Here is a 14720-nt window from a genome sequence, read left to right on the forward strand (position 1 = left end):
AACGCACGGTAAAATTACGGGGCATCACTTTAATAAATCTTTGGTTATATGTAACCAAAAATGTTTTGTTTTATGATTTTTCCCCCACACAAATGGTAGTGTATGAATGAACAGGGTTAATGAACGGTCTAGCGTGCGTTACTCCCATGATTAATGCACTCCGGGTGTTAATGCTATCGCTGGATGCACTCGGGCTCCGCCCTTGTGCATCGCTTGCATTATCCCCCGATCGTGCATTAATCCTGTGAGTAACGCACGCTAGACCGTTGATTAACCCCTTATTAATTCCCAGAAATCACCCAAAGTAATATCTATGATAATTTTTTTACAACATCTAGAAGAAATAAATTGACTATGGTAAGAACAGGAAGCAGCTTCAGACTTCCAATTAACATGCACTAATATTGTGATTATTTTCCGTGTATTTCAGATCGATAAAGAAGTCTGAAAGCATAAAAATGGCTTAAATATACTTCTTCTATCATCTAGAACATGCAAAACAGGTAAATACAGACCCATGACAATAATATTGAAGGAACATGATGCAGAGTTTCCAAATTGGTCGGTAAATGTGTACACGACCAAAGTTACACCGAGCGGAAAGTTCTCTCCAGGTCGGTGTGTGGCTTCCACGATGACCGGTCCTGACTCATCGATAGCTTGTGGTGGTGTCCAAAATAATGGTGCACCCGTTAAACCGGCTGGCACGTCGACAACCCTTGTAGCCGGGCATGGTGTGATGATGTTGGGTGGTGTATTATCCATTGGCTGCACTCCAGCTGAAGGATATGGAAATGTTGCAGATTTGTTGAAAATTTTACCAAATGTCCAAAAGGCAGAAAACATACAAAGAGATTGTATTACTTCAATATTTTGCCTCTAATATGTAAATGAACATCTTTATATTCACTGTGAGTCTCTTTCAAATACCATCAAAACATCGACTGCAATGGCGGACACATTTTATAAGCTGACCGTAACCCTGGATACCTATTTTACTAAGTTGAAGCATGAAGTTTAACAAAGTTCTACTTCTGGAAGCTTGAACCATGTTAAACAGGATTACAGATGACCTCAAATGACCTGTTACCACTGCCACAGTTATATCTGAGTTCTTGCACTCTGCAATATTTCAGCCATTTTGTATATTGTTGGCTATATCATGTTACAGTCCAACATAGCAGACGCATTAAGCATGGAAAGGTTTCTGTTATTCAGTGGTTGTTCCACAAGGCTAAGAGTAGTGTCGTCACGATTCAGGCACAATGAAAGTGTAAAATTTTTATTACATCGCCAGGTTTGTATCCCGTCAAATAAACTAGACTATGTCATAATTAACTCACTCCTTGTCTACTCCCCGGCTTAAAATTGTGCAAACTATGCAGTTCTACAAACTCTTCCATTTGTCTTTTTAACATAATCATTTCTTAACACTGTCCTCTGCGTCTCAACGCACTTTAATATAACTGATACTAACAGACGTCTTCAGAGGGTGTGTTGCAAAGAAAAACACAGTAGAAAATTCGATTTTTAGCAATTGGCATTGCATGACATTTTACCAACATATGATCACCATTAAGCATATGGTTAAAAACTTGACAAACGGATACAGAGATACATCAAAAATCCAATAAAGAACATTAACTGCTTTAATGTCACTCTGAGAAATGTTGCCATGGCTCTGGGAAATCCATTCATTTCAAAGATCAAGTAATATTAACATATAATGGTTACATGAAGTTCAGTAAAGAAGATGTGCACATAATAATATGAGAAAGTTAAACATACCCTGAACAGTGATATCAAAGGAACAGCTATCAGAGTTTCCTTGGTTATCACTGTAAGTGTAGGTAACAGTAGATGTACCAATTGGAAACACCTGCATTGGGTTTGCAGAACCAAGAACAGTCACCAAATTATCCTGACTGTCAACTACAACTGGTTCCCGCCATGTGACTGTCACACCATTCTGTCCTGTTGGTGCTGTAACTACTATGTCAGCAGGACAGTCCACTAAGAAACGGAAAGGATCAACTGCTGGACCTGAGAAAGCAAAAATAGAATTGAAGATACTTTCTAGTCATGAAGAGATTTAACATCCAAACTTGTAGTATGAGTACACCAGTATGAGTATGAGTACAAGTAGAATTTCCTGAGAATAAGTACTAGTAAGGGTAGAAGGCTTAGCACCAGTAAGAGTACATATTTAGCATTAATAATTCTAGTATTTTTCAAAATGTCCCCCGTATGAGCAAAAAATCCACATACAGAACACATGTACAGGTTACTCTCCTAGAATACAAGTTTAAGTACAGACTCACTATGATATCATAAGATTTCTGAATCAGTAAAATGTTTGTTTTTCCTAGAAAGTATTGGAAGGTCAAAGCATGTACTAGGTACAATGGTTACATTTGCGTTTTTAAGACTCAGAGTAAGGCTCATTGCTCATGAATGTTTCAATGGACTGAATAAAGGATCTTCAATGCATCTAAATATCTGAATCTTAGATTGTCATATACAAGAAAAGCCACAAAGCTAAACATACCTTGAACAGTGACATCAAAGGAACAGCTATCAGAGTTTCCTTGGTTATCACTGTAAGTGTAGGTAACAGTAGATGTACCTATTGGAAACACCTGCAATGGGTTTGCAGAACCAACAACAGTCACCAAATTATCCTGACTGTCAACTACAACTGGTTCCCGCCATGTGACTGTCACACCATTCTGTCCTGTTGGTGCTGTAACTACTATGTCAGCAGGACAGTCCACTAAGAAACGGAAAGGATCAACTGCTGGACCTGAGAAAGCAAAAATAGAATTGAAGATACTTTCTAGTAATTTAACATCCAGACTTGAAGTATGAGTATAACATTATGAGTATGAGTACAAGTAGAATTTCCTGAGAATAAGTAACAGCAGGAATACAAGGCTTAGCACCAGTATGAGTACATAATTTAGCATTAATTCCTATAATTCTATTCAAAACGTCCCCCGTATGAGTAAAAAAATCCACAATAAAGAACACATGTACAGGTTACTCTCCTAGAATACAAGTTTAACTACAGACTCACTACGATATCTCAAGATCACAAAAACAGTAACCACTCTGTTTTTCCTAGAAAGTATTGGAAGGTCAAAGCATGTACTAGGAACAATTTTTACATTTGCATCTTTAAGACTCACAGTAAAGCTCATTGATCATGAATGTTTTCAATTGACTGAATAAAATGTCTTCAATGCATCTAAATATATGAAACTTAGATTGTCATATACAAGAAAAGCCACAAAGCTAAACATACCTTGAACAGTGACATCAAATGAACAGCTATCAGAGTTTCCTTGGTTATCACTGTAAGTGTAGGTAACAGTAGATGTACCAATTGGAAACACCTGCAATGGGTTTGCAGAACCAAGAACAGTCACCAAATTATCCTGACTGTCAACTACAACTGGTTCCCGCCATGTGACTGTCACACCATTCTGTCCTGTTGGTGCTGTAACGACTATGTCAGCAGGACAGTCAACTAAGAAACGGAAAGGATCAACTGCTGGACCTGAGAAAGTAAAAAATAGAATTGAAGATACTTTCTAGTCATGAAGAGATTTAATACCAGACTTGTAGTATGAGTATAACATTATGAGTATGAGTACAAGTAGAATTTCCTGAGAATAAGTAACAGCAGGAATACAAGGCTTAGCACCAGTATGAGAACATTATATAGCATTAATTCCTATAATTCTATTCAAAATGTCCCACATATGAGAAAAAAATCCACAATACAGAACACATGTACAGGTTACTCTCCTAGAATACAAGTTTAAGTACAGACTCACTATGATATCTCAAGATTTTTAAATCAGTAAAATGTCTGTTTTTCCTAGAAAGTATTGGAAGGTCAAAGCATGTACTAGGAACAATTTTTACATTTGCATCTTTAAGACTCACAGTAAAGCTCATTGATCATGAATGTTTTCAATTGACTGAATAAAATGTCTTCAATGCATCTAAATATCTGAATCTTAGATTGTCGAATACAAGAAAAGCCACAAAGCTAAACATACCTTGAACAGTGACATCAAAGGAACAGCTATCAGAGTTTCCTTGGTTATCACTGTAAGTGTAGGTAATAGTAGATGTACCAATTGGAAACACCTGCAATGGGTTTGCAGAACCAAGAACAGTCACCAAATTATCCTGACTGTCAACTACAACTGGTTCCCGCCATGTGACTGTCACACCATTCTGTCCTGTTGGTGCTGTAACTACTATGTCAGCAGGACAGTCAACTAAGAAACGGAAAGGATCAACTGCTGGACCTGAGAAAGCAAAAATAGAATTGAAGATACTTTCTAGTCATGAAAAGATTTAACATCCAGACTTGTAGTATGAGTACAACATTATGAGTATGAGTACAAGTAGAATTTCCTGAGAATAAGTATCAGGAAGGGTAGAAGGCTTAGCACCAGTATGAGTACATAATTTAGCATTAATTCCTATAATTCTATTCAAAATGTTCCCCGTATGAGCAAAAAATCCACAATACAGAACACATGTACAGGTTACTCTCCTAGAATACAAGTTTAAGAACAGACTCACTACGATATCTCAAGATTTTCAAATCAGTAAAATGTCTGTTTTTCCTAGAAAGTATTGGAAGGTCAAAGCATGTACTAGGAACAATTTTTACATTTGCATCTTTAAGACTCACATAAAGCTCATTGATCATGAATGTTTTCAATTGACTGCATAAAATGTCTTCAATGCATCTAAATATATAAAACTTAGATTGTCATATACAAGAAAAGCCACAAAGTTAAACATACCTTGAACAGTGACATCAAATGAACAGCTATCAGAATTTCCTTGGTTATCACTGTAAGTGTAGGTAACAGTAGATGTACCAATTGGAAACACCTGCATTGGGTTTGAAGAACCAACAACATTCACCAAATTATCCTGACTGTCAACTACAACTGGTTCCCGCCATGTGACTGTCACACCATTCTGTCCTGTTGGTGCTGTAACTACTATGTCAGCAGGACAGTCAACTAAGAAACGGAAAGGATCCACTGCTGGACCTGAGAAAGCAAAAATAGAATTGAAGATACTTTCTAGTCATGAAGAGATTTAACATCCAGACTTGTAGTATGAGTAAGCCAGTATGAGTATGATTACAAGTAGAATTTCCTGAGAATAAGTAACAGCAGGAATACAAGGCTTAGCACCAGTATGAGAACATAATTTAGCATTAATTCCTATAATTCTTTTCAAAATGTCCCCAATATGAGCAAAAACCCACAATACAGAACACATGTACAGGTACCTCTCCTAGAATACAAGTTTAAGTACAGACTCACTATGATATCATAAGATTTCTGAATCAGTAAAATGTCTGTTTTTCCTAGAAAGTATTGGAAGGTCAAAGCATGTACTAGGTACAATGGTTACATTTGCATCTTTAAGACTCACAGTAAAGCTCATTGATCATGAATGTTTTCAATTGACTGCATAAAATGTCTTCAATGCATCTAAATATATGAAACTTAGATTGTCATATACAAGAAAAGCCACAAAGTTAAACATACCTTGAACAGTGACATCAAAGGAACAGCTATCAGAGTTTCCTTGGTTATCACTGTAAGTGTAGGTAACAGTAGATGTACCAATTGGAAACACCTGCATTGGGTTTGAAGAACCAACAACAGTCACCAAATTATTCTGACTGTCAACTACAACTGGTTCCCGCCATGTGACTGTCACACCATTCTGTCCTGTTGGTGCTGTAACTACTATGTCAGCAGGACAGTCCACTAAGAAACGGAAAGGATCCACTGCTGGACCTGAGAAAGCAAAAATAGAATTGAAGATACTTTCTAGTCATGAAGAGATTTAACATCCAGACTTGCAGTATGAGTAAGCCAGTATGAGTATGATTACAAGTAGAATTTCCTGAGAATAAGTAACAGCAGGAATACAAGGCTTAGCACCAGTATGAGAACATAATTTAGCATTAATTCCTATAATTCTATTCAAAATGTCCCCTGTTTGGGCAAAAAACCCACAATACAGAACACATGTACAGGTAACTCTCCTAGAATACAAGTTTAACTACAGACTCACTATGATATCTCAAGATTACAAAAACAGTAACCACTCTGTTTTTCCTAGATAATAGTGGAAGGTCAAAGCATGTACATTTGCATTTTTAAGTCTCACAGTTAATTAGTGTGTGCTCATGAATAATGATTTGTCTCTCTGATTGCTGAGCCTGATATGTAAATGGACTGATTCTTTTTGCAAGGGTTAAAATCTGTGAAAATGTACCTCATCATAATAATAATAATAAGAAAAGCCACAAAAGCTAAACATACCTTGAACAGTGACATCAAAGGAACAACTATCAGTGTTTCCTTGGTTATCACTGTAAGTGTAGGTAACAGTAGATGTACCAATTGGAAACACCTGCATTGGGTTTGCAGTACCAGCAGTAGTCACCAAATTATCCTGACTGTCAACTACAACTGGTTCCCGCCATGTGACTGTCACACCATTCTGTCCTGTTGGTGCTGTAACGACTATGTCAGCAGGACAGTCAACTAAGAAACGGAAAGGACTAACTGCCTGGCCTGAAATATCAAGAAAGGATTTCTTCCATAGTTATGAAAAATATGAATATCGAAGCCTGTTTGAAGTCCTTTTGTTGTCCTACTAGTACTGGTCCTGTCCATGATTACTGTTAGGAGGGTGAACTAATTTAATATAAAAAGATGTAATACAAGAAACATTTAGTACACAAATTTGTCATGAACTTCTTGAAGGAGATAATTGCACCCAAAATAACAGATCCAATCCTTTACACAGAAAGATGTACAGGAACACGCGATTCAGCTATAAACAGATTTGGCAGAGCCTATACTGTCATTCCTATGCTATTTAATAATAGTTACTAATTATACCCGTGCTGTGGAGTGGATAAAGGTGGTGGCATCTCAAGCAATGAGGCTTAGCAATCGGGAGGTTCCGGAATCGATACCCGACAGGGTCATAGTAAGGTGGGTTTTTTTTTTATCCTAAAGCAATCTATGTTTTCCCATCTAAAATGACTTCTAAATTTAACAGATTCCAAATTTGAGTTTAAATGTTGGATTGGAAGCCACCTGACATGACATGTAAGTTGTAATCCATAAGTCCTTGCAGGTTTCTTCCACATTTTTGGTCTCTTAAGCATCAAAAAATTAACTGCTGATTATTTATTATTATTATTATTAATTATAAACCAGAACTATGAAAAAATTCATTCAGGTTATGTTGACGAATTACTGGGGGGATAATTGGGACACTAGAGGATTACTGAATTTACTTGTTGAGGGTAAGTCATTCCTGACAGCCTTCTTCACACATACAGAAACCCACGCACTCACATGCCATCGCACAGATTCCTCTCGCCACCAGCGAGGAATAAAAAACAAATGGAGATTTTTTTGAGCTTTACCTAATGTTTTTGTTCTACTTGGCAACAATCCCATGGAAGGTATGAACATTTCCAATCAAAGTTTCCATATCCAAGCCCAACAAAGCTTTAAGTGAGGTCATGCTGGATGTCCTAATGGCATGAGGCCCACATAGTTTAATATTATGTTCTGAACAGCAGTATTGCATTCTAAATAGTTTTAATTGGAACATTTATTTATTTTATTATTGAGTGGGGGCAGAAGGGGAAGGGGGGTATGTGGTACACATGTGATGTTGAGAATTATACAAGAAAGATTTGAAACTTACTTTCAACATTGACCAGAAAAGAGCAGCTCACACTATTTCCAGCGGGGTCGCTAAAGGTGTACATAACGATGTGTGTGCCAGGCATGAAGAAATCCCCCGGGTTAAAAGTGCTAACAGTCGAGACTGAACCAGAGTTATCTGTAGCCATCGGCTCCACCCAGTTTACTGTCGACCCTGTCGGAGCTGTTAGTGTTATGTCCGCAGGACACGGAACTGTGATGACTGGTGCGATGAAGTCCATGTCGGAAGGAGCTGATGAATTAGAAAAGATCTTTTTCGTCAGCACATCTCCAATCGCACTACAAAAAGCCTACATAGTGGACAGAGATCCGTTCAGTGATCATGGCAATGTTTACATGGTGTCGTATATAAACACACAACCCAGTGTCCTTCAAATATCATGTTTTCTTGGCTGTTAATGTTCCTTTATTTAGAATTTCATCAACACGAAAACTTGTACATATATTTTCTTCTGGACTGTCTAAATGATTTAGATATTATCAAGAAAACAAATAGTAACATCACTGCACTACACTGCTGTCGTCATATGCGATCACAAATTATCACAAACTTTGAAGGAAAACAAAACTTCATATCTTAGCCATGCTATGAGGATGTATAGGTTTGAAAAGTTTTCAGAAAATTTGCTGAAGCAATCAACTTCGGCCACCGGAATAATATCCCTTTAACTGGTTCATCGCAATCTGATTCTTATAAAAGAAAATACATTTATGTTATTCACTTGAGTGGATTATATGTCTCCTGAAGTATTATATATACACATGTCTGATATGATATAATAGCAACTTTTTGTGCTTTGGTTTAACAATTTTAACCAAATCAACCTCAGACCAAGATTTCAATTTTTTGTTTCATGATTAGAGATTTGACTAGTAGAGCTACTGCAGGACTAAATTGCTACTGGATTCTAGTACCTGATAACTCAATTCAACAAAACAGTTGTAGAAAGTACAAAAAATGCAGGTAATTTATATAGAATTGGTACTTCCACATCTGAATTAGACTTCATATTGAGTTGTATGGAGATTGATATATGTAAATATATGTAAAACTATGTAAATATATGTAAATAGGCTGATGTAGCAGTGGACAATTACCACGGCAGATACTATGGGATTTAAGCAATAAAAAGGAAAGCAAATGGATGCTGTGAAATTTTGGTTGATATTATTTGAAAGTATCATATAAGTAGAGAGGGAGAGAAAGCAAAATTTGAATTTGCATTCAAAGGTTTGCACATACATTTGAAAGCAGATTACACTTGAGGGATAAAGCTGAGTACACACAGTCCAAATAGATATATGCAGTGCTACTTTCAAACTAATTGGCAACTTTTTCATCTCCAGATGAGCACATAGCATTGAGGCAGCTAATTATGTACAGGTCTGTAGCCATCATGCATTTATGTTAAAGACATTGAAGACTCGCCCCAAACCGTGTGCCGCCCTCTGAAAAAGTTAACTTTCCGTTGCTTGCAAGTGAAGTTTTCTTCTTGTCGCTACAAAACCGTTGCTGCATGTATTGACTGTACACTAGTATCTAATTATCGACGGTAGTAAGCTGTGTGTGTATTTTCTGGGATCGATGGTGGTGTCTAACACTTCTGTTACACCTCATACGAAACTAGGTCAGATTACCGGCATCAGACGTTTCTTTGTGCGTGAGTCTTCACTCCCTTTAACAGTTCCACTCACAGCCAGACTAACTAACATTTTATTAATCCATCTGTCATCACATAACGGGAAACCCAGAAAAGAAGGAGGCTCCAACTTGAAGGCAAACAGTAGAATGAAACAGTCCATCCTAAAATGAAATATTGGTATTACCAAGTACCTAATTCCATTTTTTTATATTTTATTCAAAAAAATGGAAAATTGTTGATTGTGAAAATTTCAATGAGTTACCAATATAAATCACAGAATGATCTTTCATACCAGATATAAGGCAAAAGTTTCAGTAAAGAGAACACCTAACTCTTGGATCATACCACTTTTAGCACAACTTAAAATGTTATCCGAATTTAACTTCTTTCAGAAACTTCCAAATGTAGCATTGAAGTACCGTATAGTGGGCAGCCAAATGCAGCAAAAGACTAAATCATACAAGTTCAAAGCTGGTCTAAGATGAACCAGATGCAAACTAAAGAAGTGTCTTGTTTTACCTGACATTAATTGTCAATGGTGTGAAACAACTATGTGTACACTCTATTGTTACAGGTTGTCAGTGAAGGACAGCATTGTTAATACAAAGAAGGAAATCCCGACAAGTTCTACTACTAACAATACGTTATAACCTTGTAACCTTCTACCATTATTATCAATACAAATATAGGGTTTGTAAATGGTAGCCTTGATAAGCTATCCAACTGTAACAATCAGGCAAACCACACATTATTATATTCAGACCTCTTCTGGCATCTTTGCTTGCTTAATGAAATTCCAACATGTAAATGAGCAGGAGGTGTTTGGCAGGCTGTGGAGTATAGTTTGAGCAGACTGGCATTGCTAAGAACCATCAAATGTCTTAACGAGCAGACTGTCACTGCTTCGGACCATCAAATAACATGCAGCTGATTGTCAGTGCTTGAGGCCATCACATATGATGGGAGCAGATTATCACTGTCAAATGCAATCAAGATCATATGGAACAGACTGGCGCAGTTTGGGGCCATCACATATGATGGAGCGGATTGGCATTGCTTGGGACCATCACCTATAAAGGAACAACTCTCCATTGTTTGGGACCATCACATATGATGGAACAGAATGTCATTGCTTGGGACCATCACCTATAAAGGAACAGCTCTTCATTGTTTGGGACCATCACATATAAATGGAGCAGATTGGCATTGCTTGGGACCATCACCTATAAAGGAACAGCTCTTCATTGTTTGGTACCATCACATATGGTGGAGCGGATTGGTATTGCTTGGGACCATCACCTATAAAGGAACAGCTCTTCATTGTTTGGGGCCATCACATATGATGGAGCGGATTGGTATTGCTTGGGACCATCACCTATAAAGGAACAGCTATTCATTGTTTGGGGCCATCACATATCAATGGAGCAGGTTGGCATTGCTTGGGACCATCACCTATAAAGGAACAGCTCTTCATTGTTTGGGGCCATCACATATAATGGAGCAGGTTGGTATTGCTTGGGACTATCACCTATAAAGGAACAGCTCTTCATTGGTTGGGACCATCACATATGATGGAGCAGATTGGCATTGCTTGGGACCATCACCTATAAAGGAACAGCTCTTCATTGGTTGGGACCATCACATATGGAGCAGATTGGCATTGCTTGGGACTATCACCTATAAAGGAACAGCTCTTCATTGGTTGGGGCCATCACATATAATGGAGCAGGTTGGTATTGCTTGGGACCATCACCTATAAAGGAACAGCTCTTCATTGGTTGGGACCATCACATATGATGGAGCAGATTGGCATTGGTTTGGACCATCACCTATAAAGGAACAGCTCTTCATTGGTTGGGACCATCACATATGATGGAGCAGATTGGCATTGCTTGGGACTATCACCTATAAAGGAACAGCTCTTCATTGGTTGGGACCATCACATATGATGGAGCAGATTGGCATTGCTTGGGACCATCACCTATAAAGGAACAGCTCTTCATTGGTTGGGACCATCACATATGATGGAGCAGATTGGCATTGCTTGGGACCATCACCTATAAAGGAACAGCTCTTCATTGGTTGGGACCATCACATATGATGGAGCAGATTGGCATTGCTTGGGACCATCACCTATAAAGGAACAGCTCTTCATTGGTTGGGACCATCACATATGATGGAGCGGATTGGCATTGCTTGGGACCATCAAATATGGTCAAACAGAATGTCATTGCTTGGGACTATCAAATATGATGGAGCAGGTTGGTGTAGTTTGGGCCATCAATTATAATGGTTCAAGGTATATGAGATGGTTAACGTATCTACAGTTTTATAACAGAAAGAACATAATTGTCGTTGAAAAGCAAATGACTGAGTTTCAAGGTAGATAAGAGGGTAAATGCAACTTTTACTATCGTCTGAATGAAAGAACATCGTCAAAAGTGAAGGACTGAGTTTTTCAAGGTATATGGTGTGTCAGACAGATATTTTCTATTTATTGTCCCTTGTGTGCACCCTGCCAATAGATAAGACGTATGTCAGTCACGGTGAGTTATACTACGTTATTTCTTGTCTTTCTGTTATTTATATTAAAGCAAGAACACTACAACCATGGAAGAACAAAGCAAGCAGACAGTTATTTCTATTTAGTCATTTCAAAGGGCAAATGGCATGCCCCAGGGGAGCAATCAGTTGGTTTATCTACATTTGGCAATCTTACAGAAGAACAACATGGAGGTAAAAAGCAAGCAGGTGGCTTTGTTCAAATGGAACATTGTAGCAAGGAAGAGGGAAGCAAATAGGTAATTTATCTTCATTTGGCAATCTTAAAGGAGAACAACAGGAGGGAGAAAGGAAGCAGGTGGCTTTGTTCAAATGGAACATCATAGCAAGGAAGAAGGAACCAAACAGGTGGTTTACCTGCATTTAGCCATCTCAAATGGAGAACAACATGGAGGAAGAAAGCAAGCAGGTGGCTTCGTTTAAGTTGAATGTCTTAGCAGGAGACAAGCAAGGAAGAGGGCTACAGACAGGTGGTTTACCTGCATTTAGCCATCTTAAAATGAAGAAAATCATGGAGGAAGGAAGCCAGTAGGTGGTTGACCTCTATTTTGGTTATCTTAATGATTTGAAGGATATAAAAAGACAGAGAGAGGTTGATGGTTTCAGGTAAATTTGTTGCTAAGATGTGGGGCAGCAGAAGCAAAACGACCGTCTCCCCAGGATCTGTTAGTAGGCTTAACGATGGGAAGATTTTATTCTGAGAGCGTAATTCTCAAGGTGCACTTTAAGGCTGTAAACAGCTATGATAATAAATTGGTGATCTTAAAGGGAGAAAGTCAATGATAGGACGAGGGAAGCAAACAGGTGGCTATCTTCCACTGGCCCATCTTCAAAGGAGTACAACATGGAGATAAGAAGCAACCAGGTGGTTTGTGGGATCATCTAATAGAGGTTCTTTACCTCCATTTAGTGGTCTTAACATTAAACCAACATGGAGGAAGCAGGTTGTGTAAACACCTCCTTTTGGTCATCTTAAATGGAGAAAGTCATGGAAGAGGGATGCAAGCAGGTGGTTTCATCCAAATGGAACCTCTTTGCAGGAGATAGGCATGGGAGGAGGGAAGCGACAGGTGGTTATCTCCCACTGGCCCATCATAAAAGGAGTACTACATGGGGGAAGCTAGCAAACAGGTCGTGTAAACACCTCCTTTTGGTCATCTTAAAGGGAGAAAGTCATGGAAGAGGGGCGCAAGCAGGTGGTTTCATCCAAATGGAACCTCTTAGCAGGCCCATCTTAAAAGGAGTACTACATGGGGAGAGGAAGCAAGCAGGTGGTTTTTGGGATCATCTTATGTAGAAACACTGATTGTTTTACCTTGTACGGTAACAGAAAAGAAGCATACTGCTTGGTTTCCCATACTATCAGTTAAAACATATGTTACAACAGTCACTCCTCTGAGAAAGAACTCTCCTGGATTATGTGTGGCAAACACATTAGAGACCAGGCTACCTGTCGAGTCCACTGCAACAGGCTCAAGCCATGATACAGTAACACCTGGGACACCATTGGCAACTGGCTGAACGATGTCCATTGGACAGGTACGGACAAATTGTGGAGCCCTGCCTAGGAGACATAAACGATGCATAATGTGATTTTATGACTGAAATTAACGGCAAATCATATACATTTTCTTACTGATATCAAAACACAATTTGACACAAGTGGCTTTGTCCATCTGAGCTTCTCATCCTCTTGTCAATCTGCTGTGTACACATTCTAGAGCTAAATTTAAAATGATACCTCATATCGTTGTCATCAATGAGAATTTCTGCATCATGATTTATCTAACATAAAAAGACAATCAATCAGAGCGTTTAATAAGACACGATTCAACCGGCCAAAGACGTTAAAGCTTTGGTAAGAAACTGAAGTGTTGACTCTGCTGTACACTTTGTAATGGCTGATTGACCTTGAGATGTTTCATGTACTTGTTTATGTCAAAGCCTCATCTTTAATAAATGATCTTGCGGCAGAAAATTTTACACTTTTTGTAAAGCGAAAAGCATCTCACACTGTTAGTTAACACCACAATCTCCATATCTTTTACATAACTCTCGATATAGTTTGTTTGAATGTAACCTACTGTGAAGGATTAAACTCTTCCTTACTCCAGGAAGTGCATCACAGTAGGTGGTTCAAGATTTTAATGTTCTCTGCATTAAGAATTTCATCGAAATGCAACTGTTATTTTAGAAAATTTATCTTCCTCTGTGGTCAAGTGAATTTTAATATCATGACAGAGAAAAACAACTATATTGCCATCATGATCTCATTCATCTCTGCTGTTACAAGATGAAGACACAAAAATTCACCAAATTTGAGAAATGCTTATTTTTGCCATATACTACAAAATACTACGAGAATGTAGTTTGACCAGAAGATGCAGAGAAAAGTGTCAACAATTTTGTGAGCATCAACTTCAACTAGGAAATTTAATCTCCTTAGATCATTTCCTTGTACTGAGCCTGGGACATATGTCAAATTAATAATAGGATAAGATACTAAAATTTCATAGCAATGTAGTTTATTACCTTTATTAGTTGACTGTTGACTAGTAACACATCCTCATAGAAAACCCATTGTCCATACTGCACATACAAACCTGGTCCAAGGTTAAGGTGCTTCAGATATACATGGCTTTGGAGAATTGCATATTTCCAAACTCAAATGAAATTTGATACCCATAATAAACAACAGGGGGTCATGAAC

The 14720-nt window shown here is 38.1% G+C and overlaps 1 protein-coding gene across 8 annotated transcripts in view; it reads right to left on the minus strand.

The window, feature by feature from the left end:
• The window catches only part of LOC139978962 (uncharacterized), an 89943-nt gene that overhangs the window by 61309 nt on the left and 13914 nt on the right, over positions 1-14720 (minus strand). For all 8 annotated transcript variants that reach the window (XM_071989560.1, XM_071989564.1, XM_071989563.1 and 5 more), the window contains 10 exons: positions 13326-13574; positions 7786-8037; positions 6378-6632; positions 5592-5846; positions 4830-5084; positions 4068-4322; positions 3305-3559; positions 2549-2803; positions 1789-2043; positions 516-779 (listed from right to left, as the gene is read on the minus strand). In XM_071989560.1, coding sequence (XP_071845661.1) covers positions 516-779; positions 1789-2043; positions 2549-2803; positions 3305-3559; positions 4068-4322; positions 4830-5084; positions 5592-5846; positions 6378-6632; positions 7786-8037; positions 13326-13574 — 2550 coding nt within the window. The remainder of the gene's footprint in view (positions 1-515; positions 780-1788; positions 2044-2548; positions 2804-3304; positions 3560-4067; positions 4323-4829; positions 5085-5591; positions 5847-6377; positions 6633-7785; positions 8038-13325; positions 13575-14720) is intronic.

Source organism: Apostichopus japonicus, chromosome 13 (genome assembly GCF_037975245.1).
Source record: "Apostichopus japonicus isolate 1M-3 chromosome 13, ASM3797524v1, whole genome shotgun sequence".
In the NCBI taxonomy this organism is placed as follows: Eukaryota; Metazoa; Echinodermata; class Holothuroidea; order Aspidochirotida; family Stichopodidae; genus Apostichopus; species Apostichopus japonicus.